We start from the raw sequence: 27,417 nt of genomic DNA, 5'->3' as shown, positions 1-27,417 counted from the left end.
CTGCCGCCCCTTGCTGGAAGAAAGGAGAACAGGTCTGTAACAATTGACCTAATAAAACCACACCATGTGGCCGATAATAAGTAGTAGGCCCAGTGGGATCCCAAGATGTAGCAGAAGACCAAATCTTGCTACTATCCAAGAGGTTCAAACTGAAAGACTCCTCAACTTTGAAGAATCTACAGTGAGAAAAGAAGGACTATGCAACAAAGCCATGGAACTTGTGCCTCTTGAAACCCAAATAACAGTTTGTCAAGAAACTCCCGTCTACAATGATGTAGCATCTGACTATACTAATATGTTAAGGGACCATGCAACTACAGCGATTTCAAAAAATCTGGATGCAATACCAACTATTGACAGAACTGCCTCTGGCTATTTTATCAACTTTGATAACTTTTCTGAGGATCCCAGTGAAACTGAAACTATGCGAGCAAATACAACTTTCAAGGCTTACAAAACATATCTGGTTTCACCATGGGTTGAATTTTGGATTGGATTAGGTGTATTTTATCTTCTGCTATGGCTCATTTTTGCTCTAAATTTGGAAAAGCTGATACATGGAAAACACATTAAAATGAACACAGTAAGTTGGAACATCAACTTGCTTCTGAAGCCACACAAATTATCTCATCGTGAACAACAAGACTTGTCATCAGTGAACATCACAGCGGTTCCTCTACTTGGTGGAATTGCTTGGGATACAACTGATTATGACATTTATGGCCCTGTCGAGCTGCAGAAAGTTCCACACCAAATTAAAGTTTCCTTGAGTGATTTTGTTTCACCCAGCACATTCTCTGATGATTGGGACTTTGAAACTGTTAATAACATGATTGCAGACTTAGAAATGTCAGCAAAATTTACAAAACATGAATACTTAGAAGGTTCATCAAATGTTGAAGAAATGTAATGTTTTAATCATTTTGGCCATCATTACTTGCATAAATCTGCAAACCCTAGAAATGTTTTAACTTATAATCAATGGGAACATTGCTCAACACCACCAAAAGGTAGTTAGAAAACATTTATTAGAAAATGTCCATATTTTACGGGTTTTAATGATACAAACCCAGAAAGTTTTTCCTTTAAAAATATGAATAAAACAGGCATGAAAAGTATGTTGACAAATACTGAACAAATGTATTCTGCGACATTTTATGCTCAATTGTCCACCTTAGGCTTTGACTTTTGGAAACACAACATTGAGACAATAACTGTTTGGGGCACAAAAGACTAGCAGGTACAAGGTTTAAAAGCATTATTCGGAGCCTGCATCATCCCAGAACAAATAATGTTCTTAAATGAAACTGTTCAACAGACATCTTGTTTTGGCCTGGCTAAGATAAAAGATTTAAACACACCGTCCATACCTAAACCCACACCTGATAGTAATTTAACTTCAGGTGAGGAGGTAGACGTAAATTATATTTTTCTACGAAACAGAACACATCTTGAATGGAAAAAAAGGTTAATCTGGCCCACAGATACGAATAACTGTCAAGATAGACTCCTGAACAAAACACAAGGGTTCACAGTAACTTGACCAGATCCAATATATATCCAAAGACAACATCCAGGTATAATAACAACTTATAGTGTAGGAAAACTATGCCTTGAGTGGCTGCAGAGATCCACACTTCCAGAAATAAAACCACACTTATCTTTGCTTAAAGATGGCGTTAATTTGCGAGAATTCTTCCTGGGACCTCGTAATCCATGTCATAAACGTTTCATATACGCCGGTATCTACGCCGCATACAATGAAGCATGGAAAGTCACGCAAATTGAAACAGCTGAAAGAATACGGGAAATTGATCGTATTAATTTAGAGAATTCACTCTCTGTAGTTGACAATGGGTTAACAACTCTATCGTCCAGAATTTATTCTTTGGACAGCATTGTATCCTCTGTCATAGACATAATGGAACAGGACTTGCTTATGTTACAACATGGCCAGTCTCAATTGTGTTCTATAATGCTGCTAGGCTGGACGTTACAAAATCTCCACTCAGGCTACGTACCTTGGTGTTTAATCAACACTACGTCATTGTTTACTGTGTTTAACCTTACAGATAAACAAATCTCATTGGCACAGAGGGGAGCAGAATATACGGTGCTGAGCATAGAAAAACTGGAGAAATTACCATTGAACTTTTCTGAGAAACCATTGGTTAAATGGATAATACATGGTACCTTAACGATACCAGTGACGACTTTCCAGTTTCAATATTGCTTAAAACACATACCAGCAGGCCTGTTTGAAAGGTTGGGTAAAGAATACATTAAGTCGACCTGGGATTTACCATACACACACAAATGTTGGAGTGGGGGAAAGGAGGTATTTCTTAGTGGTAAAAATAGTAAAAACTCACTAAGCGGTACACTGTTATGTCAAGGTATTAATTTACACGGAGCCTGCAAGGGTTTTTCCAATAACCTTTCTTGCCACCTGCAAGGTTCGCCCACAGCAGTGATAGATCCAGTTTTTAGGCAGCTTTCCAATGGTAGCTACATTATGTTAAATGATCACAGCTGTTGTGGAATGATGCCAGGAATAGGCTATCTCGTTAGTGTGTCAACCAGGGTCACTTGTTGTATGCAAGTATTGTTTCCTAAAACTAAGACAGACTGGGAGTCACCACTATGACCTTCACTGAACATCTCTTCTATACGAATTGATACTTTAAGCAGAAGGAAAGCCATCCTTTTGCAAAAAACTGTGCCATTGACCTCGCCAGAGAGACGTATGATCTGCAAGTTGCAAGGTCCTCTGCAGAGATACATGCATTATTATCAACAAACTGCCCAATACATTTCTCAGAAATGTTAGGTTGTATCTTTAACATGTCTGATACCTGCGGGTCTGCACATGCATTTAAGACGATTTTTTTGGGACTATTAGCACCCTTTGAAGCAGTCCTGGGCATTTTTCCTAACTTCGCACACTCTGTGTTCGGCGGCCTGCCTCTCATCTTGGGACTCATAGCAGGGATCCTATTTTTATTCCTCCTGCTCTGTTATGGCACATCCGGCCACCAGTGATACCCAAGTCATCATGGAGAATACGCTCCAGGCCATGAGGTATCGTGACAGAATAACCCAGATCCTTGGCTTGGCTCATTTGAGAGATCTGAATACCACATGGTTCCTATGTTGTATTGCCCCCAACGGCTACCAATCCTGATGACAGCATTCATTGAAATCTCACTAGCAAATTCAACTGGAGGTGAGATACGCGGACCGACAGGCACACAGGTACCATCTGCTATGAACATGCTAATGTGGCTGACACTGACGACGATGCTTCACATCTGTGTACAATTGACCTTCTTAATGAAGTAGTTGAATTTTCATCTACTGTGGTAGATGATTTCTTTGCCAGCCTGGATGACTTAATGTTTTCTCCTGACACAGAGAATAACTTTTGAAATTAGCACACAGCGTTCTTTCGAACTCTGAAATTCGACCTTCAATTTTTATTTCTTTTCTCAAAACAAAAGCTTCCAAGTTTGAAACTCTATTTCACTACAATTTAATTTGACTTTTTTCCAAAACAGCCTGAACTTTGGCACAAAGCGATCTGCTTAAAGTAGATCTATTCTTAGAGAACAAGAATTCTTTGACTACTTCCTAGAAACAATATTGACCTAATGCACAAATTTGAATTAACTTGTATATTCTGCTATGGGATGGTCTCGACCTTTATTTTGTATCTAGAGCCATTTCATAAATGTAAATATAAATTTTGTGATTCATTTGGTTAGCATTGATAATATCATATCATATGCTTACGATGAAATTATTGTCCTTAGATGCATATTGTACAGATGCTCATTTTGTGTACAACCATTTTTTTAATACATTTCATGTATTTTTAGGGTGGGATTGTAAAAACACATGCTCTAGCTTTTATGTTTAGTACTTAATCTTAGATGAAAATGATAACGTGGAGTGGGTGTTGTGAAACATTTTAGGACACTGTTGAAAATTTCCCGATTCATGCCCTTATATAGGTATAAATCAGTATGTCATTATATAGGCATAAGAGTCATAACCATATTTAGTCATAGCTCATGCAGTCCAAATACGGCAGGGCTACTTCCACTAGTTCCAAAAATCTACAACAATTTCTTGGAAAACTCAGCTATAGCAGCTAGGGACTTTCCCTTGGCTCGAGAACTGACTTGTCTAAGAACTCATGGAGTTTTCAAAGAACTGAGAGTCTTTAATGACGTTAATATGTCCACCTTTACGTCAAACTCAGCAACTTCAAGGTATAAATATGCCCACACTTGCCTTAGAAAACTCACGGTGGTTTGGAGCAGTTCGACAGTCTACTTGCCCGACGCATCCTGATGCAGCAAGTGCCGAAGGAAGCCGACCCTCCAACAGACGCACTGAGAGAGACACTTTCTTTTCTCCTGCCGAGAAATCCAGCTCCAGTGTTTCCAAGCTACCCTTGCGGGTTGCTGGGAAATAGATTCCTGAGCCTGACCTTCTTTATTCCAAACTAAGGTATGGAGCTGATTAGACCCTAAGAGATATATTGGACAGATTCTTGGCAAAAGAATACTACATTTATGCAACACCTCCCTTACTTCTTCCCTTGTACTAAGCTTAGGTTAGGTACATCGGGGTAAGCGTATTTTTGAAGCATCAGTTTTAGCCTCTGTTATTTATGTATGTATTTATCTATGGTTTAGGAACCGTACAATGCTTTTACAGTATTATTTTATCCTACTCTTCTTACTGTACGCATTATACTTTGCCACCAGTATTACAATTGTAGCAGTTCATTTCTTATGTTTGAGAAAGAAGACTGTTCAATAAAACCTTTTTATTGAAAAACGCCTGTCAATCTATTTCTCTGCACCTCTGGTGAAACGTAGCATGCACGATTGACTGAGTGAAATATCTACCTATTGTTTCCACGACTCTGAAGATCAGTTTATTCTTGGGGGAAAAAAAGTTGTCATGTTTATGTGGTTATCAGAAACGAATCCCTTCTTGTGAATTCGAGAACGTTTCTAGTGACCTCTGAGCTAGCTGGCACTCACAATTAAGTCTAGTATATTCGATAGAGACCTAGTAGACCTCAGTCCTACGTCTAATCTACAGGATATATTATTCCAATGCGCAGGGCATATTGGGAATATAGGAACTACACTACAAGGGCAAGCACAGGTAAACATTTAATGTGTGCTACACTTACCCTGACTAGAGTGTGGGTCCCTATATAGACAGGGTTCATACCCTGCCAACTAGAGGCCCAATTTCTAATATTGGTGATTAGCAGCGAGGATAGAACTTGTTATTGTGCATTAGATACAGTGATTGCTGTACACTAATTCCATATCATAAACCACAACGTACCAACATACTATTCGTTCTTTTTCTTCATTTTTGCAACTTCTTGAGTTTTTGGATCTTAGGGAGTTTTTGCATCACCATGTCTCAATCTGCAGAGCCATTAGCTGTACCTGGAGTCGTGGAGTTTGAGAAGGAGAAGTTGGAAACCTACATGGTGTCCCTGCACAATGGTTTCTGCAGGAAGCTCAAATGTTCTTTAGACTGGCTCACTAAAAGGGAGGAGCTGCAAAAGGTGCTGAGGGCCTGGTTAGCAGCCAGGAATGCTGCTGTGCACCCAGAGGATGGGAATGCCATTGTGGAGGAGGAGGAACACAATTTGCATCTGGAATGGGTGGATGACCCAGCATTGCCTGTGGGCCAGTCTGAATGTTGGAAGAGCTCCCTCTCGAGCTAACAGAGTTGCAAGACAGTTGGGAAGAAAGAAAACACCAGTTGGAGCTGACAAAGGTCTGTGTGGATGTAGAGAAGCAACAGTTGGCAATGGAGAAAGATAGATTGGCCATGGATGTAAGAAAGATGCTTTTAGCTCAAGATCTGTGCTTGAAAGAGCTTGATTTAAAAATAAAGAGGGATAAATTCAGCACAGATGGTGGCATTATTTCTACAGTACACTCAGAGGGAAAGTTATACATACCCAAAAGTCTGGTGCCTAATTTTGGAGTGGGACATGAAATAGATCGGAGGTTGAGCCCTATGAAATACCTTTGCAGATGCACTGGGTTGCTGAGAGGGACTGGGGTGCAGGTTTATGGAAGGATTTTACAGTGGAGGGGAGGACACCTTATTGGCCCTAGGAGATGAGAACAAAACAATTTAGCCCGCCATGAAGGAGGACCTGATTAGGAGATATGGTCTGACCCCAAAGAAATACAAGCAGAAGTATAAGACAAGTGAGACATCAAACTTGGTCCTCAGAACTGGGTAGAGTGTGTTGATTTTTTCTGTAGAGCACTGGATGTTTATAGTTTTAACTTGACATTTCCTATTGTTCTGAGGGTCAGGATTTGGGCAGTGGCACCTCTTGTGCCGAATGCTCTGACTGAGGACTTGAATTTCTAGTGGGAATCCTCCACAGCATCTCAGTGTGGACCACTACTAAATATAACACATTTCCCAAAAATAATTGATCATTGTGGACTTGAATGCGATTTACTTACTTTTCTCTTTTTACTTCTAAGGTTGGAGATGAGATAGTACGGATTAATGGATACTCCATCTCTTCTTGCACCCACGAGGAAGTTATAAATCTTATCCGCACAAAGAAAGTTGTGTCCATTAAAGTGCGACGTAAGTATTAAAGTTACTTGCTTTTGTTAACCCTTTTTGATTTCAATGGTCTAAGTCTGTATACCAATTTACATGTTATAGTGATGTTTGTCCTGGTCGAAGCATTGTTCATTGAGTTTTTCTTGTCTCCATATTTCAGATGTTGGCATGATACCGGTCAAAAGGTAAATGCAGTTTTTACTTTTACTTTTTCTTTATTTTTCACGGTTAAGAAAGCCCCGTTTTGAGGACAATGGGTTTCTATTTAAATATAAAATGATCATTTTCCCATTTTGATAGTCTGTGTTGCTGAATGACTAGGCACTTGATTGATCGATTCAAAGCTTTATTTGGTACAAGACCATAAAACAATAAATATCATACATACACATTATTTAAAAATATAGAAATATTCGAATGTAATCTCAAGCCATAAACGATGCCATTTTCAAATTCAATCCGTAATATAAGGTGAACAAACATGCATTAATCAATATAAGAGGTCACAGGCTTCCTGATTTTGAGTGCTTAATGAATATAAGCCAATACTGCGGCACAACAAAATTCAGATTTTAGCAGTTGGAGACGAAGCAAACAGGCAAAAATATGAACTAGAACCTAAAGAGCGCAGTAATGAACATTAAAAAAACGCCCTGGGCCTCGAATAAAAAGGACAAAAAAACATAAAATGGTCCAGAGATTGCTTAAAAAACCCATCACCAGGTTAGAGAGGTAAAAAAGAGAACCACAAACCCTATTTAGGCGTGTCTACCAGGAAATAAAAAGTACTCAATCTAAAACGGGCTAGATAAAATCTGCTTTCCAAATTTGTAATCCAGGTAAGGTACTGTTCCTGGCCCTCAATGTGCTTCATATCTAAATAACACACGACTGTGGTCATGGACTGATGTATTACAAGCCTGGATTGTGATCTGTGGGAAGTGAAAGTGGATTTTACCAATTTTTTCGAGCTTCCATTGATTTCTTGAGGTTTGTGAAAGAACTGAAAGTCCAATAGTTGTGAAAGTCTTTTGAAGATAAGCAAACCAAGGGATTGCGGTGGCATGATCTAATTTAGACAATCTGCAAGAATTATTTGACTGAATGCTGTATGGGGTGAGTGCCAGCCCTTTAACCGTAGCAACAGCGGGGTAACCTGAACTAGATCCTCAAAAAATGCCAATGCAATCCCAAATGAATAATAAAAGTTGTCATGCTCCTCAGCATGGCAAGTAACCTATAGATGAATTCATTTTCCATTGTTTGGAGGTTGTCCGCTCAAGAGTAGCCCCAGACGCCAGCCCCATAAATCCCTGGAAAATACACTTACCCTTATAGGGCGAAATAAGGTCTCTAATGGGTTTATGTCCTAGTCTTTTTGAAAACCAAACAATTGCACCAATTGCTCCCTCAAATTTAGCTGCTCTCTGAGACAAAAGGTTACTCCAACTAAAGTCTGAAGATATCAAAATAAATCCCTAACTAATTAAAAATGGTTACTTTATCTATGAGAGTCTCTGAAATGTGATGGGGATAGGAGTGCGCGCTCTTTGGACCACATGTCATGATAAAAGGCTTCTCATGATTAATTTTCAGATTGAGTTCCCTCATAAAATCATTAACCCCTTCGATGCTCATGACGGAACGGTTCCGTCATGAGGCACAGTGGAGCTGTGCTGATGACGGAACCGTTCCGTCATGACCACACCCATTATCATTATAGTTCAGCACCGGAGGGGAATATGTCTGGTAGCGATGAGGTTAAAAATATTTGCTGTACCGGGAATTAAAACTGCGTCATCGACGTATAAGAAAACCGGGATGACGCAGAAACCAAATCTGGGGAGGTGTTTTCCTCTTGCCACTAGCTCCATTTCCAGGGTGTTAATATAAAAAAGAAATAAAAAGTGGGCTAAAATGCAGCCCTGCCTTACACCCTTGTAAAAGCTTGGATTCAATCTCCATTTACATTATAACGCACCTGCACTGTAGTGCCCAAGTGCAAGCATTTAAGAAGGTCACCCAAGGGCAGAAAAAATCCCCGCCTTTTCCATCGTCATCCATAGCATGCCCCTGTACACTAGGTTGAAGGCACTCAACAGGTCCATAAAGGCTATGTGGAGTGCCCCGCCTCTGGCCTGGACATATTTACCCCTACTCATTAGTAGATTTCGACTAGGCACCCAGTTTCTGAACACGAAAGAGGCCTCCAGAAAAATTATGAGTATTGCTGAGTTGAATGAAATTGAAAGTGATGATAGTGGAATGTGCAAACACTGAGGGCTTTATTACAAGTACGGCGGTCCACAGGACTGCCGCACTCACAGTGAAGGTCCGACCACTGCCACCACGGCCAGAACACCTGCAGTATTCAGAGGGTGGGGGTCGGACCGCCACAGGACCTCCACGTCCACTGGGGAGCCAGGATCCTGCAGCGGTTGCGCAGCGAAAGGGGGAAACAATATGCTGGCAGTGCTGCTGCGGCACTACCATGCATATTACGAGTTGCCTGTTCACCGCCCCATTCATGGCGGTGTGCTGCCATGTAGCGGGTGCCGGAGAGGCAACTAATAGGGCCCTAACAGGTCTCCCTGCTGCTCCTATCCCCGGAGGGTGCATGCGAGGGGGCACATTTTATGCCCCTCTAGAATTGCACCCCAGTTCCTGCACAGTGTAATATGCATGCCACACCATGTAGGAACGTGCTACAGTTGCTGTCATGGTGGCAGCTGCAGTTAAGGCTCACCTATGAGCCTTATAAATCCGCCCCCGTGAAACCACCGCACCACCACTGGCCCCTCATTGATTGCAGTTGTTATCCACCAGGCGGGGGCTCAAAGTGCTTGCCGATCCTCCTATTGCCGCAACAGTGATGGACTGACAAGAGGACCACCAAAATCTTAATAAGGCCCTAAGAGTGTTGAATGCTGAAACAATGAAATACAGTAAGATATTTTGAAAATGTTTAAAATGTTATACATCCTCTCTGAGACAATATCACAAAGTTTTGTAGATCTTGTGAATTGACTTCAACCTACAAACATGCACATGTACAAGAGGAATATGATTTACAAAGCAACACAAGCATTGGCAATGTCAAAGGATGTCTGGCTTTAGAGTGAAAAAAATGAGCATGCAAAAAGTGCACTTGTACATGCTTGTTTTTTGGTGCTTTGGACTTTCTGGCATGGCCAATGTTTGTTTTTCTCTGTGCCTGACCATGTGAGGACTGAAAAGCTGCACTTCAAAGTATTGCCTTAAGAAAACATAGCATGCTGTCAATTTCGATGCGGACTAGATTCTCAGCATTTATATGCTAGCGCGACAATATTGAGATACTGACGGTGTTGGGTACTCGGCCCCTCTTGGAAGGAATGTTTTCCTCTCCTTATTTGTGAGACTAAGGCCCTTTAGAGGTATATGATATAGCCTTGTAGCCCCCTGTAGCGGGCTATACCGGCCAATAAAGGCACGCTGCAGCGTTAACAAGGGAGCAGGACTTTAATGGCTGGTATGGCCCAGCTACGAAGGGGTATACAGCTATTAAAACGTTTTGCCACTAGAGGGCAGAATGTTCTAAAAAATCCCCTCGGGCTCCAAGAGGCCTTTGTTCACAGCAACAGCTGTAAACAAAAGAAACATTGAAATATTGCTCTGTAGGCTTTTACCGAAGCACGGAGCACTCCATTGTATTCAATGGAGGGCTCAATGTTCTAATAAGATTTATCCGGCAAGTTGACCGTGCAACGAGAGACAATTGATCTGCCACCGACCTCGCAGTATTTGAAAATAATTTTTGGAGGCATTGTGGGGACCACCCTGTTCATCATGTTTTCTACAAAAAAAATAATTATTCGGCTTGGACAACATATACATTATGGATATGTCCAGGCTCATGTAACGGTTGTCCTTTTTGTCCTGATGAAGACCCACATCCGAAGGTAGAAATTACCCTTATTGCGACAGACATATCGAAAGTCAACACTTTCTTTCTTTGGCTTGCATTACTACTTTTTGACCCTGGCGCAATGACCAGAGGTCATCCAAGACACAGGAAAGTGAAATGATATTGTATACAGGCTCAACTTTAGTTCGGTCGACCAAATCATCTAATCCAACCAGTCTTGTATAATATGAATTAGGGGAATCTTTGCTTCTTATTTTTTCTAATTGTTTCCTGTTTTTTTCATGATCACATTGCACATGAGTACGTTCTTTTTCACTCCTCCTCTGAGAAACGCCTATTGTTGTTAATGATTGTTGTATACTGTTCTTTTATAAAGACCATATAAAGATAATATTTTTTTCATATAAACATTGTTGTCTTCGGTCTTTCTCTCCGTGGCAATAATCCAACTATTATTTGATTGCACAGTTCTACATAAACTTTGATACCCTATACTATTGATCATATGACCGCAATATGACCATGGAAATATTGAACTGTTAAAGTAAACTACCACTATGGAGAAAGATTTGTTGAAATAAATCTTTATACTTCACGCACTACATTGATTCTGGAACTTTATTAATTGCAACTACGCACTGCGTTGCCTATCAGAGTGCCCAGGATTTGTCCTTACCCCCTGTAAGGCTAACATTGCTCCAATAATCCAACTATAAAATAACTCTCGGTATGACCATTTGAATTGATTTTTTCAGTCCTGTGCACCTTAGGTGTGCTGAAAAGATACGTCAGGACCAATTATTACTTATACCAAAACAGAAACCAGCACATACATAAAGAATACAAAAACTATACTGTAAGAAACAAAAAAACAGATAAAGGTACTATTTTACCCATTATTTTAAAGGTTTAACTGCTGGAAAATATAATTCCACAAACAGGTAATGACTTAAGGGCAATTCCTCAGAGACCATTTTAGCACATGGTGTGTTGTATGAGGTATGTTGTGGAGACATCAGGGTCTTGCAAAACAGTTAAAGCTCTCTGTATGCAGACCTTAAAAAGTGATTGCTGATGCTGGCAAGTTTACAATGCATGTATGCAACTTTCACTGCTCCACAACACTTGTGCACATTATCACATCAGAGGTAACACCACTTGTAGGATCAATATGTGACTTAAGGTTAGGTTGGGGATACCAGGAGACCCGCTTCATACTTCGGTTGTTTCTGGATAACCTGCCAATGACAGTCTATGATTTCTGAGGTTGTCCCAATGTTTCCTTCTAAGAAGTTGTCTCTCTACAGAGCTCACGTGTCCTTCCCCTTTTTCAGCAAACCCACACCAATATTGTAGGCTTCTGGTGATGTCCCTCACCTCTGGGAAACTATACTCACCTAGTACTCACAGCACCTCCTACCCTAGTCAGTGAAGAAACTGGATCTGATTGGGAAACTTCGGGCCCCACTTAAATAGTCCTTTACAAACAGAGGATGGAGTGTATGACAAAATCTCTACCAAAATGCTATTGTGATACAAATATATAATGAAAATTACAAATACCTAAATATTACGGTTCAAATACCAAAATTTTATTGCTAAGCATATATATATATATATCCACAAAGCAACCTCCGATTAAGGAGCCTCCAACCCTTCAGGGCGGCCTCTGACGGGCGGGCACGGAGAAGCCCGTCTCACCATCTTACCAATGCAACAAAATACAGAGGCCCTTCTCCGAGGAAAACAGCTTTATTTAGGGTAAGCGGCACAGGAAAACTTCCATTCACCTACATGTTTCGGCGATTAGCCTTGCTCACGGATAGGAAGGTAACCACAAAGTGCATTTGTGCACGCCTTTTAAATGTGTCTTGACATCACGTGACATATCTTGGAATACGAGTCCCATAATGCAACCAGAACTTAAACTTCAATGCTTGATTTAAAGAACAATTCTTGTTGTTTGGGCACAGTTAGTGTTGCGCTCAGTGCAAGATGCCGGTGCATTACTCCGCAGTCAAACTGGAATGATCTTTGATCTTTATATATATTTATATGTATATATATATTTATATATATATATACATACATATATATATATATATGTATACTTGATTAACTTTAAAAAAGATTTCAAAAAATACTTATAACTTTAAAAATCATTAGTGAATAAAATGTTTCATATTAAATTATTCCTTACATTATTTTACAATACATGTATTATGCACATAAAAATAAATCTTTAATAAAATGATTACTAATTTAAAATGAAGAATAAAGCACAACACTAACATTGATGGCCTGATTCACAAACTGCACAGCTGAGTACTTTAACACTTTTGAGCAAGTTTACTACTTTCATATTCACAAACTGAACTTTTGTAGTAACATCCACTTTTGTAGTAAATTACACTTTTATAGTAAGCCCAGTACTTTACATGGCCAACCACTGGTAGTGCAACACCCTCACATAGAAAATAATGGAGTTAGAGAAGGTAGAGACTTAAATTAAAACTCCTAGTAAATTGAATTACGGGCCTGATTTAGATCTTGGCAGATGGGTTACTCCATCGCAATGGTGATGAATATCCCATCTGCCTACATATAAATCCCATTATATTCAATGGGATTTATATTTTGGCGAATAGAATATCGGTCACTATTGTGACGAAGTAACCCGTCCACCAAGATCTAAATCAGGCCCTAGGCTACCTAAAATTGTTAAAATATGAATAAATAGAAAGTTTAAAACATCTATAAAATATCAAATGTATTATTTGATTATATATTTATATTTACTTATATATTGTGACTTTATTTTTAAATGCAAAATAAGTCATTAAATATTTACATCTACTCATTTCTTTAACCTAATTTACATCAGAAATGTCTTATAGCACAATTATAGACATTCATGATGTTTTCTTGTAAGTAAGCAGTTATTCATTTAACCATATGCTCTTCAGAGGGAGTTGAAATATTTTAAACTTTTTTTCATACTACTTGCCAAAGGTTCTAAGCTCCAAACTCAATAGCTAGTAGTATCTGATTTATGTTGCTTGTGCACATTTTTGTTACACAGTTTGCTCTCAGTGCAGTGTAATTTGCTACTGCCTCATTTTGCACCATACTTATGCTTTTTGTCATTCTGGGTCGATGTGATAATGCTTTTAGAATTGAACAAAATAGCATTTAGCAGCGCTTACATTTATTTAAAGTCTTAATAAACAATTTGAAACTCCTACCCCTTTTGGCACGATTGGAAAAGTATCCCATTGGGATAAAAGCGCACTTTGAAGCCACGAAAAAATGCCAAACTCATTTTGCTTGCCTCAAACATATTATCTCTCCGACATGTTTTGTTATCAATTCCATTTTCTCTTCAGACTGACCATCACCTTGGAGGGCCCAAACTGATGATGGTTGATCACTTCATTCTAAAGGTATCCTCTGATGCTCCAATGATGAAGGCGTTTGACTAGAGTTAAGAGCAGTCATATCGTATTTCCTCTCATACCCCTATTCAAGAGAATATAGAGGGATCACCTGCAGCCTAACACAGTCCCTTCTTTCTAGTATCTTTTTCAGCTAAAGGGCATAAATCTTCAAGAGCGGTAGGAATTGACAACCAGTATTATTCAGTCCAGAGTAAAGAACTTCAGATAAAGCGAAGAGAGATGTAAAAATAGAAAAATATATTATAATCAGAAGGCATTGCAATGGTGCAAGTAAAAGGTACATTCACTATGTTCCTCTGGGCTAGCTTTGTGCAGATCCGTCGAGGACTTAAAAAAGAGGTGTCCCAATAATGATATTACTCATTTTCACTTCCGGTAAAGATTCTTTGACCCTGATAAAGAAACAATAGCTTAAATGAATTACACCAAATTTGGCATGAAGGTAGAACCTTACTCAAGGATGTGTTTTTGCTTGGTTTGAGTAAATATGTTAAGTAGTTTTTCTGAAATTAGTGTTACAAAATGACCTTTTATTCCTTCTTTAAAATGATGTAAGTGCTTAGGGAGTAATATGAATAGCAGTATCATGGATGATATTATTTGAGATGTTGTCAGTGATGTAATTGAAGATATCACCAGTAATGTCATCAATGATGCTATTTAACATGTCATGAGTGATGCAATATGTGCGGTCATAAGAAGTGCATGCCATGAGCACATGCTATAGTTAGTTCTTTAACTTCAACTGACAAATCTCAGTGGTTTTTCTGTATCAAATGTTAGTTCTTATCTTATTTCAACACTAAAATATAACATCCCTTTAACCTTTGTTTTTTCAATGAACTTTCTTTTTACCATATTCAAAAGTTAAGCATAAGTTCAATCCCCTTGGGCAACCTCCAGCCAAAGTCTGCACTGTGGTGGCGGTTGGCGAGATCCTGATTCATTACTCCCATGTGTGCCCACCTCCCTGCTTTGCACAGCCTGCAGCTGTGGGCAGTGGGGGTTTGTTGGGGGTTTGACACTGAGCCTGACCCCGTGCCAGTCCCTGCACTGAACCTCTGGTGGCACCATAACCCACTGTTGTGCACAGCCTTCAGCCATATAGCGGGGGATTCGCTGCTGGACCGGATTCCTACCTTGCCCTTCACCCAAACTCCCCTGCAGGTGCCCAACCGCCCATGGGCATCCAACCTCCCGCAGGCACCCAAGCCCCCTCTACATTCAGCCTTCGGCAGGCTGCAGCAGTGGGTTGGACCTGTGACTAACCTACTGCAGCGGGCCAACCCTTACTGTACACAATGCACAGCCTGTGAAATCGTGGTTGACTTAGGATCTGGTGTATGACCAGACCTGTGTAAGTTTTTAGTAAATGTTTTTGTTGGTACCAGTGTCGCAGTCCCACAAGGGTGTACTTGTTGGGACTACCGCCCGCATGCCGTGACCTGAAATAATATTTTTCTTAACTTTAACTTAAGGGAGTGTACTTTTGAGACCCCTCCACATGGTCCTCTGAGACGCTTGTCACCTTTTCAAAACAAAATGTTTTCCTGGTCTCAGGGACCAAGCACCGAGGGTGTAATGGCGCCCAGTAAATTTTTTTCAATGTTGGAGACAGCCAATCAGATCATTCGGTACCACAGTACCAGCAGTGGTACCACTGCGACCAAATGGCCGTTGGAAGAAAGAGCTCTCTCAGCCAATCACAATGGGTATTTTTACGTTTTTTATTACCGTTGGATTCTTGTGGGACAAACCCTCCAGAGAGGCCTAAATTTGTTTGAAGGTTAACCCCTTCATGCCCAAGACCCTTTGTGAAAGTTAATTTCTCAAAAGCTAAGTCACAAAAAGCATACTTTCTGAATAAAGTTATAACGTTTTACCAAATTTGGTGTTATTCCATCTAGACATTTTTCGGTATGTAATAATATGAATTCTTAAAGTGCACTATCATCAGAGAGGGTGTCCTGCACTCTGCGGGTGAGTGTGCCTAGCCTCTTGCGGAATTCAAGATTAGTGGAGGAGGCTTTGATGTGAAGTGGGAAATTGGTTCTTGCTTTATTAGCAATGCAATGGAAACACTTTCCCCTTGATTTGGTTCTGTGTTTGTGTGCAAGTAGGACTCCTACAGAGTGGATGGGTCTGGCTGGTTTGTGGTAAGTAATGAAATGGTTCAGCTAGGTGGGCTTAAGTTGTGTAGTGCTTTGCATGTGTGTGATGAGTTTGAAATGAGTGCATTTGTGTATCAGGAGCCATTGGTGCTTCCTGAGGGGTGGTTTGATGTGGATTTTGTGTGGTAGATTGAGGATGAGTCTAGCTGCAGAAATTTGGATGGTTTGTAGGCTTCTGGTAAGTTGCTTGGTGATCCTGGTGTAGACGGTGTTCCCTTAGTCAAACTTGCTGTTTTTCTGGTGTTACTTAGAGGACATTTGAAGATTTTTCACAGCATCTTCAAGGTGTGGAAGCAAGATTCAGTGATAGAGTTGACTTGTGAGATCATGTTGTAGTAAATCCAATACACAGAATGTAGGTTCCAAGAAGATTTATTCCAGAGGAACAGCTTAACAACCACAGGTAGGAAGATGGGTCTTAACAGCCTCAACTCCACAGCAATACAGTACAAGTCAAGGCAAAACATTCTGTAAAACATAGGATGGTTCCAAATGACATATGGTAATTCCAAATGACATCAGGTCATGGAATACCACACACCTCCCCCCTTTTAAAAAAAAAAAAAAAAAAAAATGAAATAAACAAAAAGAACAAAAACGAAAAAAAAACAATAAAAGAAACATATAAGAAATATTGGTTAATAATTAAGATCTGACATAATCCTTGAACTTTGAAGGAACACATTTGACACGCTCACTACGTCTTAAAGAAGTCTCCTCACAGTCAGTATTCGGAGAAGAATTATTAATCTCAACAGAAGAACTAGGTAAAGTGTCAGAATGAGTCCCCAAATCAGAACTATTTACAAATTTATTCTCTAAATTGTCATACACCTCATGTGTGCCAGGAAAACCACTTGAGTTATGGTCTAAGTAGAACTTCTTAGTAACAATAGATTTTTGAGTGGGAGGAACATGTGTAGTACTGGTCTTGCATAAAGAAATTCTCCTCAAGTTCCATATTTTACCTCCTTCCACCCTGACAGCTTTGCTAAAAATCTCAATGACCTTGACAGGATCAGACCATTACATGCTCTCTTGTGTAGAAGTCCACCTGACTTTACTCGAACAAGGTCACCAATTTTAATACTACAGGAATTGTATTTTCTTTTTTCAGAATGTTGAATCATTCTTTCCTGGTACTTACCAATTTTATCCTTCAATTCTTTAAAATCAACTTCGTAAGAAGAGTTACTTCTTAGCCACCAAGGCAAAAGCCTAGAACCTGGTTTCCTACCACGTAATAGTTCAAAGGGAGACAAACCAGTCACAGTATTGGGAGATAAGCGATAGGTCAACAAGGTCGCCTGAAGCGCTCTTCTCCACTTCAAACCACTTTTCACAGCCAACTGGCAAGATTCCTTAATGACTCTGTTGAACCTTTCAACTTGGCCGTTTGCTTGTGGAAAGTAATTTGAAGTTCTTTTGTGTTTAACACCACAATTATTGAGGAAATCTTCAAATTCTTTACTAATGAACTGTGGACCATTGTCCGAAACAAGTTCTTCAGGTAGACCTTCTCTAGCAAAAATTTCATCAAGAAATTCAATGACATACTCTGAAGAAGTTCTCTCAACAATCTTCAATTCAGGCCATTTAGAGAAGTAATCAATAAGAACTAATGCAAACAAGTCTTTTCCAGATTGGTAGCTAAAAGGTCCAATAATATCTATGGCTAATCTACGCCAAGGACCATTGGCATATTCAATGGGAGTTGTGTCAACAGACACGCTCTTTACAGACTTGTCGCTCAGGGAGCAAGGAGAGCAATTCCTGACCCAATTATCCACCATAGCATCGACACCGGGCCACCAGTAATGTTCTCTGATCCTCCTTTTAGTAGTGGACATTCCCATGTGTCCCTCGTGTGCCAATTTGCAAATAGTCTCTCTTAGTTTCAAGGGAGGAATAATTTTATCAGATCTAACAATAATGTCTTGTGACAACATCAAATCATCCCTAACTTTGTAGAAGGATGACAACTCACCGGAGAGTTTCCTCTCTTCAGGCCAACCTTTGATCAAGAACTCCTTAACTTGATTTAAGACATGGTCATTCATCATAGCTTCTAACCAGTCTTTCTCAGATAAACAGAAGGAACCTTCTTGATTCAAAATTACATTGACGTCAGCAAGTGAAAATGCAATATCGCAATCAACATTTTTACCAACAGTTACAGTTGCAGGAAAACGTGACATACAGTCTGCATGAACGTTCAGACGTCCTGGAACATACACGACCTCACAGCGATATTCTTGTAGCTTGGCCGCTAACCTTGCCAAGCGGGCGGTAAGTACTCTACCACCACCAGCAGATAACATGGTGATCAAAGGTTTGTGATCAGTTCTTAGAGAGAATTTAGTTCCCCATAAGAATTGCCTAAAGTGCTGGGATGCCCAAGTACAAGCGAGTAGTTCCCTCTCAATGGTTGAGTAATTTTTTTCAGCATCACGTAGAGCTCTAGAAGCATATGACACTACAAACTCACCAGATTTGTCTTTTTGCATTAATACAGCGCCTAGACCTACATTGCTAGCGTCAACATAGACAATACATTCCTTACCTACAGAATACGGTTTCAAAAATGGGGCCTCAACAATTTTGTGTTTCAGAATTTCAAAAGAATCCTGTTGTTCTTTTTTCCATTCAAACTTTGCATTTTTTTTTAGTAAAATCCTTAAAGGATGTACTATGTCTGAGTAATTTTTTACAAACTTGCCATAGAATTCGGTGAGACCTAAAAAGGAAAGAAGTTGTTCTTTAGACTGAGGTGCAGATGCATTCACAATACTCTGAACATGATTTACTTTTGGTTTGATACCTTTGCTCGAAATTTCATGACCAAGGTACTCTACCTTATCCTGTCTAAATTTACATTTAGTAAACTTTAATGTGAGTCCCTTAGATTTAATTTTCTCCAAGACAGAAAACAAGTTCTTGTCATGTTCAATGCAATCTTGCCCAAAAATCAAAATGTCGTCTTGGAAGGCTATGGCACCCTTGCATTCCATTAATAACTCTTACATTAGACGCTGAAAAACAGAAGCTGCACTTGCCAAGCCAAAAGGCATGCGCAGGTATTGGAACATACCCTCTGGAGTGACAAATGCAGTCAACTTCCTGGAGTCCTCATGTAACTCCACCTGATGGTAGGCACTGGCTAAATCAATGGAAGAAAACACAGTAGCGCCAGAAAGCGCCGAAATAAGTTCATGTATGTTCGGTAAAGGGTGTTTGTCTATCCATATCTCTTTGTTAAGGCTGCGAAGATCCGCACATAAGCGCAGTTCGCCTGTGCTTTTAAGAGAAATTACAATGGGTGAAACCCAAGGGGAGGATTCGATAGGCTCAATTATGTTCCTTTTGACTAAATCATCCAAAATTTCTTTCAATTTGGGTCTGTAGGCCAAAGGAACATTTCTCACTCTGTGTCTAACAGGCAAAGCGTTATCATTCAAGATGATTTTGTGTTTGAAGTCTGCATATTTTCCTAGTTCATCACTAAAAATCTCAGGAAATTTCTCAAGTACTAATTTAGTGAAACTACTATTGGATACATCTGCTGTTAAGTTCACCATGGAATCAGTGATAGACTTCTGAAAACGAGGTTCATCAACATAGACTGGAGGTTCTTTTTTAAAATTAGTTTTGTTACCGGAAAAACCTGAAATCGGCTGATTTTTGACAATGGCTACTTCAACATCAGGAACATTTGTTTTCTGATTTCTCCCTCTTATTTCGGACACAAATATTTCTGAATGTTCAATGCCTTTAGCTATGTTCACTACTGCAGATAACGTGGTTTCAGTCCCTAACCAAAGTCTCTCTTGGATCTTTTTGCTTTTAGTCTTCATCATTATTTGATCCCTAAGGACTTGTTCGTAAGATATTGTTTCAAATGCACAGGTGCAAGCAAGTGAACGTAATGCTGCCACATAATCTTCAATTGTTTCATCAGGTTTCTGCTCTCGAGAATAGAATTTGAACCTTTCCATTACGGTATTTATTCTTCTACCAAATCGAATCTTCATTTGTTTGGCAGCTTTATCAAACACATCCATATCACCAGCATCATCTAAGGGTGGTAAATTGTCGAATTCTTTAATTCCAGCACCCCCTAGACAATGTCTCAAGAGAGCGAGTTTTCTTTTAGCAGAACAACCATCTTTTTCTAATACTTCTACATATGCAATGAACATGGGGTACCAAAGATCCCATTCTATGGAAGGATCACCTGCAACTTGAAGAAAATGAGGAGGAGCAGAAATATTAGACATTTGTAAATACAGCTGAAAATAAACAATGTAAGTAATTAAATTATCCTGAAACCTGAAAAATAAGGGTATTAATGTAACTGGTGTGCAAATCACCGTAGTAATGGATTTGCTGAAAATGTCGTTTTTTCTCTTGTAAAATGACTGTAGTCTTTGCTGTTTATTCTATTATAATTCAGAGTATATTTCCTTTAAAATCGCTTTAGAACGTGAGAAAAGGCAGGAATGAGTCTTTAAGTAACTTTGAAATTTTACCGGCAATTGCGAGGAAATTACTTCAGCCCAATATGGCCGCCAAGAGCGTCACGCATGCGCGATGACGTGCGCAATGACGCGTGTATCCCAGGATGCAACTGCGCGTCAATAACAATGACAGAGCGAGGAGACTCGAAGGACGCCTCGTGAAAGAAACGAACTACGAGGTTCTCGAGGTGAGTCTCTTTGAAAGTAAACAAGTAGGGAAACGCACTCCCGTATAGGAAAATGAGAAAATGTGCAACAAGTATTTTCGCGTTTGTGATGCCTGGAAACACACCGCTCGATAGGTGCGGTCGAAAAGGCAACAAATCGAAAGTTGGTAAAGTCAATGAAAAAAAACTTACATTTGTTCACGTTTCTCGCGTTTTCAGGAAACGGGTCTTCCACACAATTGAAGTAAGAGTCTTATCTCACGTTTCCAAAATAAGCAGGTATCTCACACCATGAGGATGTAGATTCTTTTAGAGGTTGAAAAGGATAAAAAAAAAACAAACCAATCCAGGAGAAAAAGAAGTGAACGCTGTTTCCTTCTGAGATCTGGATCCCCAATCGTCGCCAGCAATTGTGTAGTAAATCCAATACACAGAATGTAGGTTCCAAGAAGATTTATTCCAGAGGAACAGCTTAACAACCACAGGTAGGAAGATAGGTCTTAACAGCCTCAACTCCACAGCAATACAGTACAAGTCAAGGCAAAACATTCTGTAAAACATAGGATGGTTCCAAATGACATATGGTAATTCCAAATGACATCAGGTCATGGAATACCACACATGTCCAGTTTACTATTGATGGTATTTCCACAGTTACTGCCGTTAATGCTGAGTAGGAGTCTTAGATTGGCCAGCCACCAGTTGTAGTCACATGATGAGGTCCTCAGATCGAAGATCATTACTTCTGTCTTGTCAGTTTTCAGCTTGAATAGTAGACCTTATTCAGTTGTCAACTTTGTTCATGCAGGCAGCAAGCTTTTTGCTTACGTTGGGGTCTTTTCCAAAAGGGACAGTGTGAGTTGCAAGTTGTAGGTGGAGGAGAGGATGCTGATGTCATGTGTGGAATTGACGCTGGCCAGAGGGATCATATATGTGTTGAAGAGGGTGGGGCTTAGCCATGAACCGTGAGGCACTTCACAGATGAGTGTGCGGGTTTCCAAGGAGTAAGGTGGCTGATTGACAGCTTGAGTTCTGTCCGTTAAGAAGGACCAGATCCAGTAGAGAGTGTGTCCATGGATGCCAACCTTGTGCAGGTGCCTGACGAGGCACCAAAGTATCAATGGGCAAAGTTGCCTAATGAAATTAAAATGAGAAATCCCACTTTGGGGTTCTCTCTTTTCCAGCCCCCTGCTTGATGGATCAGTCAAAACTTTCCATGAAGGTGCCAAACTGGATGAACTTTATTTTTGGAAAGTTTTGTGCAAAGTCATCAAAAGGCATCAACGTTATTATCAAAACATAACATGCCTTACCTACTGAAACTGATCCATCTATAACTATTAATGTATTAATCCTTAAATATATATTATATTGCATTTTATACATAATTGAACCAATTTACATAAAATCTTAAATATTCAGCAGCAAATTTCCATCTTAGTGTGGGCTCATATGTATATGACTTTTGGCAACTCCTAAAATGTTCGGAAAGTGTGCCTGGCATGCTGCACCAGTCAGAGGTTTCCAAAGGAACCTAATGTAAATCGTTTGCAGATTCTTTTTATGTATGAGAAAAGGCATTTTGGCCTTCCTAGTTGAAAGTTTTCTAGGTTGCTGTTCAGTTGTTAGGATAGGACTTTGTACAGCAGTTACCATTCAGTTTAGAATTAAAAATCACATCACAGATTTAGAGGCATATTTTTGGCTTACAGCATTTTGATTAATTTTTGATCTTCTCATATTTTTGATTTGTAAAATTGTTATCAACATTTTGGTGGATCTGTCTACACTGGCCGGCCTTACTGGGATAGAGTGGAAGGACATGTGCAAATGAAGGTAGCTGAATGTGGGCCCTAATACCAAGAAGGAGAGAACAAGAAAGCCCTCTGTATCTAAGAAGAGGCCCACTAAGCGCAGATAACCTCAAAGGTGAAGTTGAAAAGGCAACAGTGCAAAAGGAGGATTTTACTTTAAGAGCTGCATCACCTGTGTTCCCCATTGCTGGTAACAGTGTATTGTCTTGCCATGTGATCCCAACTGAGCTAGAAGCTGGAGGTCAGGAAGGGAGAGGGGACCTTGGAATTTAAATTGGTCACATTTGCCCTGGAGGAGACAAAGGCTGTCTTGGACTTTAAGAAGAAATGGGGTAGAGCAGCCTGTGCATTGGAGGAGATATATTTGGACTTGGAAGACCAGACGGTAATGCTGCCCATTAGAGGATCAAGCACAGTTGGACCTAATATCCCAGAGGGCACCAAAGTACAGTGAGCATGCACTTCTCTATGGATTGACTGCTGCTGTGCGATAGATACCAAGGAGAGAGCAGAAATTTTCTAAGCTTAATTTGAAATAAAACAAACTATAAATATGTAAAATGATATCTGTGTGTTTTATTACAAGCAAATGTGTATTCATAAGTTGTTATTTTGTCTATTGCAATTACATTCTATATAATTAATACAGTTGTTTAGATTATGTATTCTCATTTTAACACAATTGGCTCGAGATCCTTCAAGAAATTAAAAATTGTCCTCACAATATGTATACTGTGTCTTGTTTTTCAGGTTAATGTGTAGAGCTTTCCATGAGCCATTTCTTTTTCAGGCCTTAATTTTTTCGTGATATCATTCCAACAAGACTGGCCTACTTGATTGATTATCTAGGGATAAAGTCTTGGTAATTGACGGAATTATGTGCTTTAATTGCCCCTAACTTGTAATGACTTTCCTGCAACTTGGGAAACCATTACATGCTTTTGGTTTTTCAATGAATTTATGAAAAAATCTCATAGACACCCATATTGTTCCTCACAGTTCCTCCACCAAACCAACGATTGTGAGAATTAGATCACTTCATTCCTAATATATTACAATGAAAGCATTGAATCAATGACATCTAATCAAATTATTTGCTAATCAAATCATTTGCTTTTTTTTCTATCAATATTGATCTTCATTAATGATGAGAAACCACAGGTTTATTCTAAACCAGACACTGTTCATATTAATTTTGTATTTTCTTCTTCAATTAATATAATGTCCTCCTATTTTTCAAACCTAATATATATAATGATTTGAGCTGCTACTGAATCCTCTTGGAACAAAGAGTTTTCCCACAGAATTATGGATTTCAATAGACCAAGAGAAAACAATATTTAGAGTTCATACTGAACATTACATTGGCACATCATGGGTCAGTGAATCATCTCACCTGCCAGGATGATCACTTCTCCCTTATTTTGATCTATGTTGTTTTCAGTGCAGCTCATGGCACTTTTCAACATAATTACATTTTTACTCCTATAGATATAGAACTGCTTATGTTTCCATTGCCGCTTCTCATCAGGGAACAACATATCATGGTGCAGGTTGCTCTCAGTTTCCAAAATATGTCCCACACAGTTTATTATTTTTATAAATACAATACATATGCATCAGCATAGTATTCCTTATAAGCATAGTATTCCTCTATTTTTCCTAAAGATGTTATGAACTAAAGTGCATTGACGAAACTTCAAAGTCCACTGAATCATTGGATCTGTTGTTTCTGGAAATAGTAATACACTATTGACAATATTCTTCAGTTCTTACATTAGTCCATACCCAATACTAAAAGCTGATCTTCCACAGAATTGTGTACACCTGGTACTAATATTTTAAAATGTGCCACATAGGCAATCATTCTATAATGTTCGTGTTTAATTAAATTCACATTACCCAATATGTTGTGCAATAAACCAGTGGGCACACACCACTGAAAATTCAATTTGTTCATATTGATTTGCCAGAGTATTACCTGACTATAAGATTTGGCTAACCCATTGATACATTTTAATAGTTTCTTTGCAAAATATGGCCTAAGACTAGGGTTTCTAGACCCTCTGGTGAAAGTGCAGGTTCAATACCAACTCGAAAATAAACCTGATGGACTGTAACCCATGAACTATGTTAACATTACATGAGGATGGTGCATTATGAGCAATAATCAGACCTATTGGACTCATATGGGTTTTTGTTGTTAGGATTTGCAAATCTATTTCACAGTAAATAGACATACTCAAAAATACACACTAGTAATATATGCTATTAAAACCAATGTCCTATCCTAACTTAAATAATGTGCATAGTTCTAAACATAGATAAAAACCAATTGTAATCATAGTAATTAATAAAACATTACAGTGCTGTACGGGCTTCAAGGTCCCCCACGGCACTTTTCACTAATGGCTATCTTCAAAATGTCTGTCTCCTGACATACAGGGATTGCTGACCTGATCCTGCACATGGGTGACAACTCATTAGGTTGAGCAACCACTGGACCTTTCTCCCTACAACACCCTTCCCATCCTCACATGGCACACTGGTCTTGGTAAGCAAGCAGCTACTGGTGCTCCAGGATCGAGAGCAGGTGATCTTGGTTTCCTGGGTGATGTCCCTCGTCATCCAGCAGGGAAACTAGCAGGCCAGGGATCTCATTCTTGGTCACAGGCAGAAGTCTTGCAGATGTTTCCCTCCTCACACAACCCTTCTGGCTGCTTGGCATCTCAACCTCCCCTGTTTTAGGTCAAGCATTTGAGACCTCTTGTATATACTTTAGTATATACTTTAGTAAATATATAAATTAAAAATATACTTAAATGTGTATGTACTTTGTGGGCTCTGGAGATCAGCCCGAGGACTTGTCTGCTTCCGCTAAGGGACTTTTTTTTCTGTTGAACAGCCTCTATTTAACTGTCTTGATAGATAATGACCAGCAGAGGTCAGTAGAATACCAGAATTGCTCTCTGCTGAGGGAATTTCTTTTTTTGCCTTTTCTGGCAACTGCCTCTATTTAAAACTTTCTTGATAGAAAACGAACAGCAGAGGTTAGTTAAAAACACAATCACTTTAGCATTCCAGTCCATATACATTTTCTTCTACGAGCACCCGTAGACAATATTATTTTGTCACACCTTTTATTTTCAGTGATATGACCACCTAAGGCCTTGCTTTTTTCAAAACAGAGCTTTGGACTATACCATTTTTTGCTGAAAGGCAATATTTCTCTCCATGTGTTCCCATACTTGGTGTGTGACGCAGTTTGGTGCTTGCTTTCCCTCCATGTTAAAGAACAGTAGATGTTTCAGCACCCAGGCTAATGTGCTACATAGCTAAATACATAGATGGTCCCAAAGGCGAGACCGAATGCACTGCAAATGCTTGTTATAGTTCATTTCCAGACACCAAATGTGATTTAAGGTCTGGATCTTTCAAGTTTTATGTTAGGATTCTACTTCTTCTGAAGTGCACATTTTTCTTCTCCTTCCGCTTGAATAGCTATCTTTCGCAGGAGGAGTGACTCCAAAGCGGATAGTCCCATAACACAGGCGATGGGGATGAGTAGAGTTCATACCTGGATTTTAACCACAGTGTTCATCAAAGGGCTAATCCAGTGCTCCCAGCCCTACTCTTTATGATTCTCTTATCAGTCCCATCTCTTTCCTGAAATGGGTCCAGGCCCTTTCCTTGTGATCTGTCACTGAATCAAAGAGCACACTTTGAGGTGTACTGGGGAAGATTTACTTCTGCAGTGTGACCCACCCACCTCACAGGAATGCAGCAATACACAAATCTGCCTCAGTGGATTCCTCTACTTCTCATGTCTTCATCATGCAGGCCTGGGCTTCCCAAAATGGAAGCCAGGGTCCTCCATTTAATGTACCATTACAGGCGTACTTGCACTCAGTGCAGGTACGCAGCACACACACTGTCCAGTGCTGTTACCTCCATGTATTGTGCCACCTCAGGCAAACATAAATTTAGCATTGACATTCACTCTGTGCTCAGTACTTCAGCCTCTCTATCTTGTGCCATGGTGTGCTGCATGCAAACACAAAGGACCTGATTCACAAATGTAACGTACACTTTCGAGTAAGTTTATGATTGCTTGCAATTCAATCGCGAGATTTACGAGTAGTATCTTTACAAGTGTGGAGTCTCTGCACATAAAAGGATTAGTCTTTTTATGTGCAGAGACTCCACACTCGTAAATATACTACATGTTAATCTCTCTGTGAATAGCAAACACTCATAACCACATGCAAAAGTGTAAGTTTACCTTTGTGAATTAGGCCGCCACACTGCTTGTACTCACATTCACTAAGCGGGCACTGTACAACACTTGACCCTTCATGTATTATACTTTTCGCAAACACACATACACTCATCACATGCTTTCTTTGATTCTTTATTATATACAAACGCCCCTTACACACACTCACCATGCATGCACTGTCCAGCACTATCCTTATACTATCCCTGTACTGTACCCTACCCAGGCTTGTTCACCTTATTCGAAATTCACACAAGATCCACCTCAGCATGTAACAGCGTAAGTGACGCAAAGTGGTTCACCCTGGGATTGCCTTCAAATGTACTCCTCCCAGGGGCAGGGATAAGTCCTGTTCCTAGCTGTAATCCTAAAAGCAACACTGAGAGAAATCCCTCAGCAGCTTCAACTGGTCTGTGTTTACATAGCTTTCCCTTCTCAGGCACAAATACATCCAGCGCAGAGTCACCAGTC

General features: G+C 39.7%; 1 protein-coding gene across 1 annotated transcript in view; it reads left to right on the top strand.

The window, feature by feature from the left end:
- Positions 1-27,417, top strand: part of USH1C (USH1 protein network component harmonin) — a 697,039-nt gene that overhangs the window by 275,563 nt on the left and 394,059 nt on the right. Inside the window, exons 5-6 of the mRNA XM_086954146.1 lie at positions 6,549-6,657; positions 6,797-6,821. Coding sequence (XP_086810272.1) covers positions 6,549-6,657; positions 6,797-6,821 — 134 coding nt within the window. The remainder of the gene's footprint in view (positions 1-6,548; positions 6,658-6,796; positions 6,822-27,417) is intronic.

This window comes from Lissotriton vulgaris, chromosome 2_1, assembly GCF_964263255.1.
Source record: "Lissotriton vulgaris chromosome 2_1, aLisVul1.2, whole genome shotgun sequence".
In the NCBI taxonomy this organism is placed as follows: Eukaryota; Metazoa; Chordata; class Amphibia; order Caudata; family Salamandridae; genus Lissotriton; species Lissotriton vulgaris.
The sequence above is the reverse complement of the archived record's forward strand: the minus strand, read 5'-3'. Positions and strand labels throughout refer to the sequence as shown.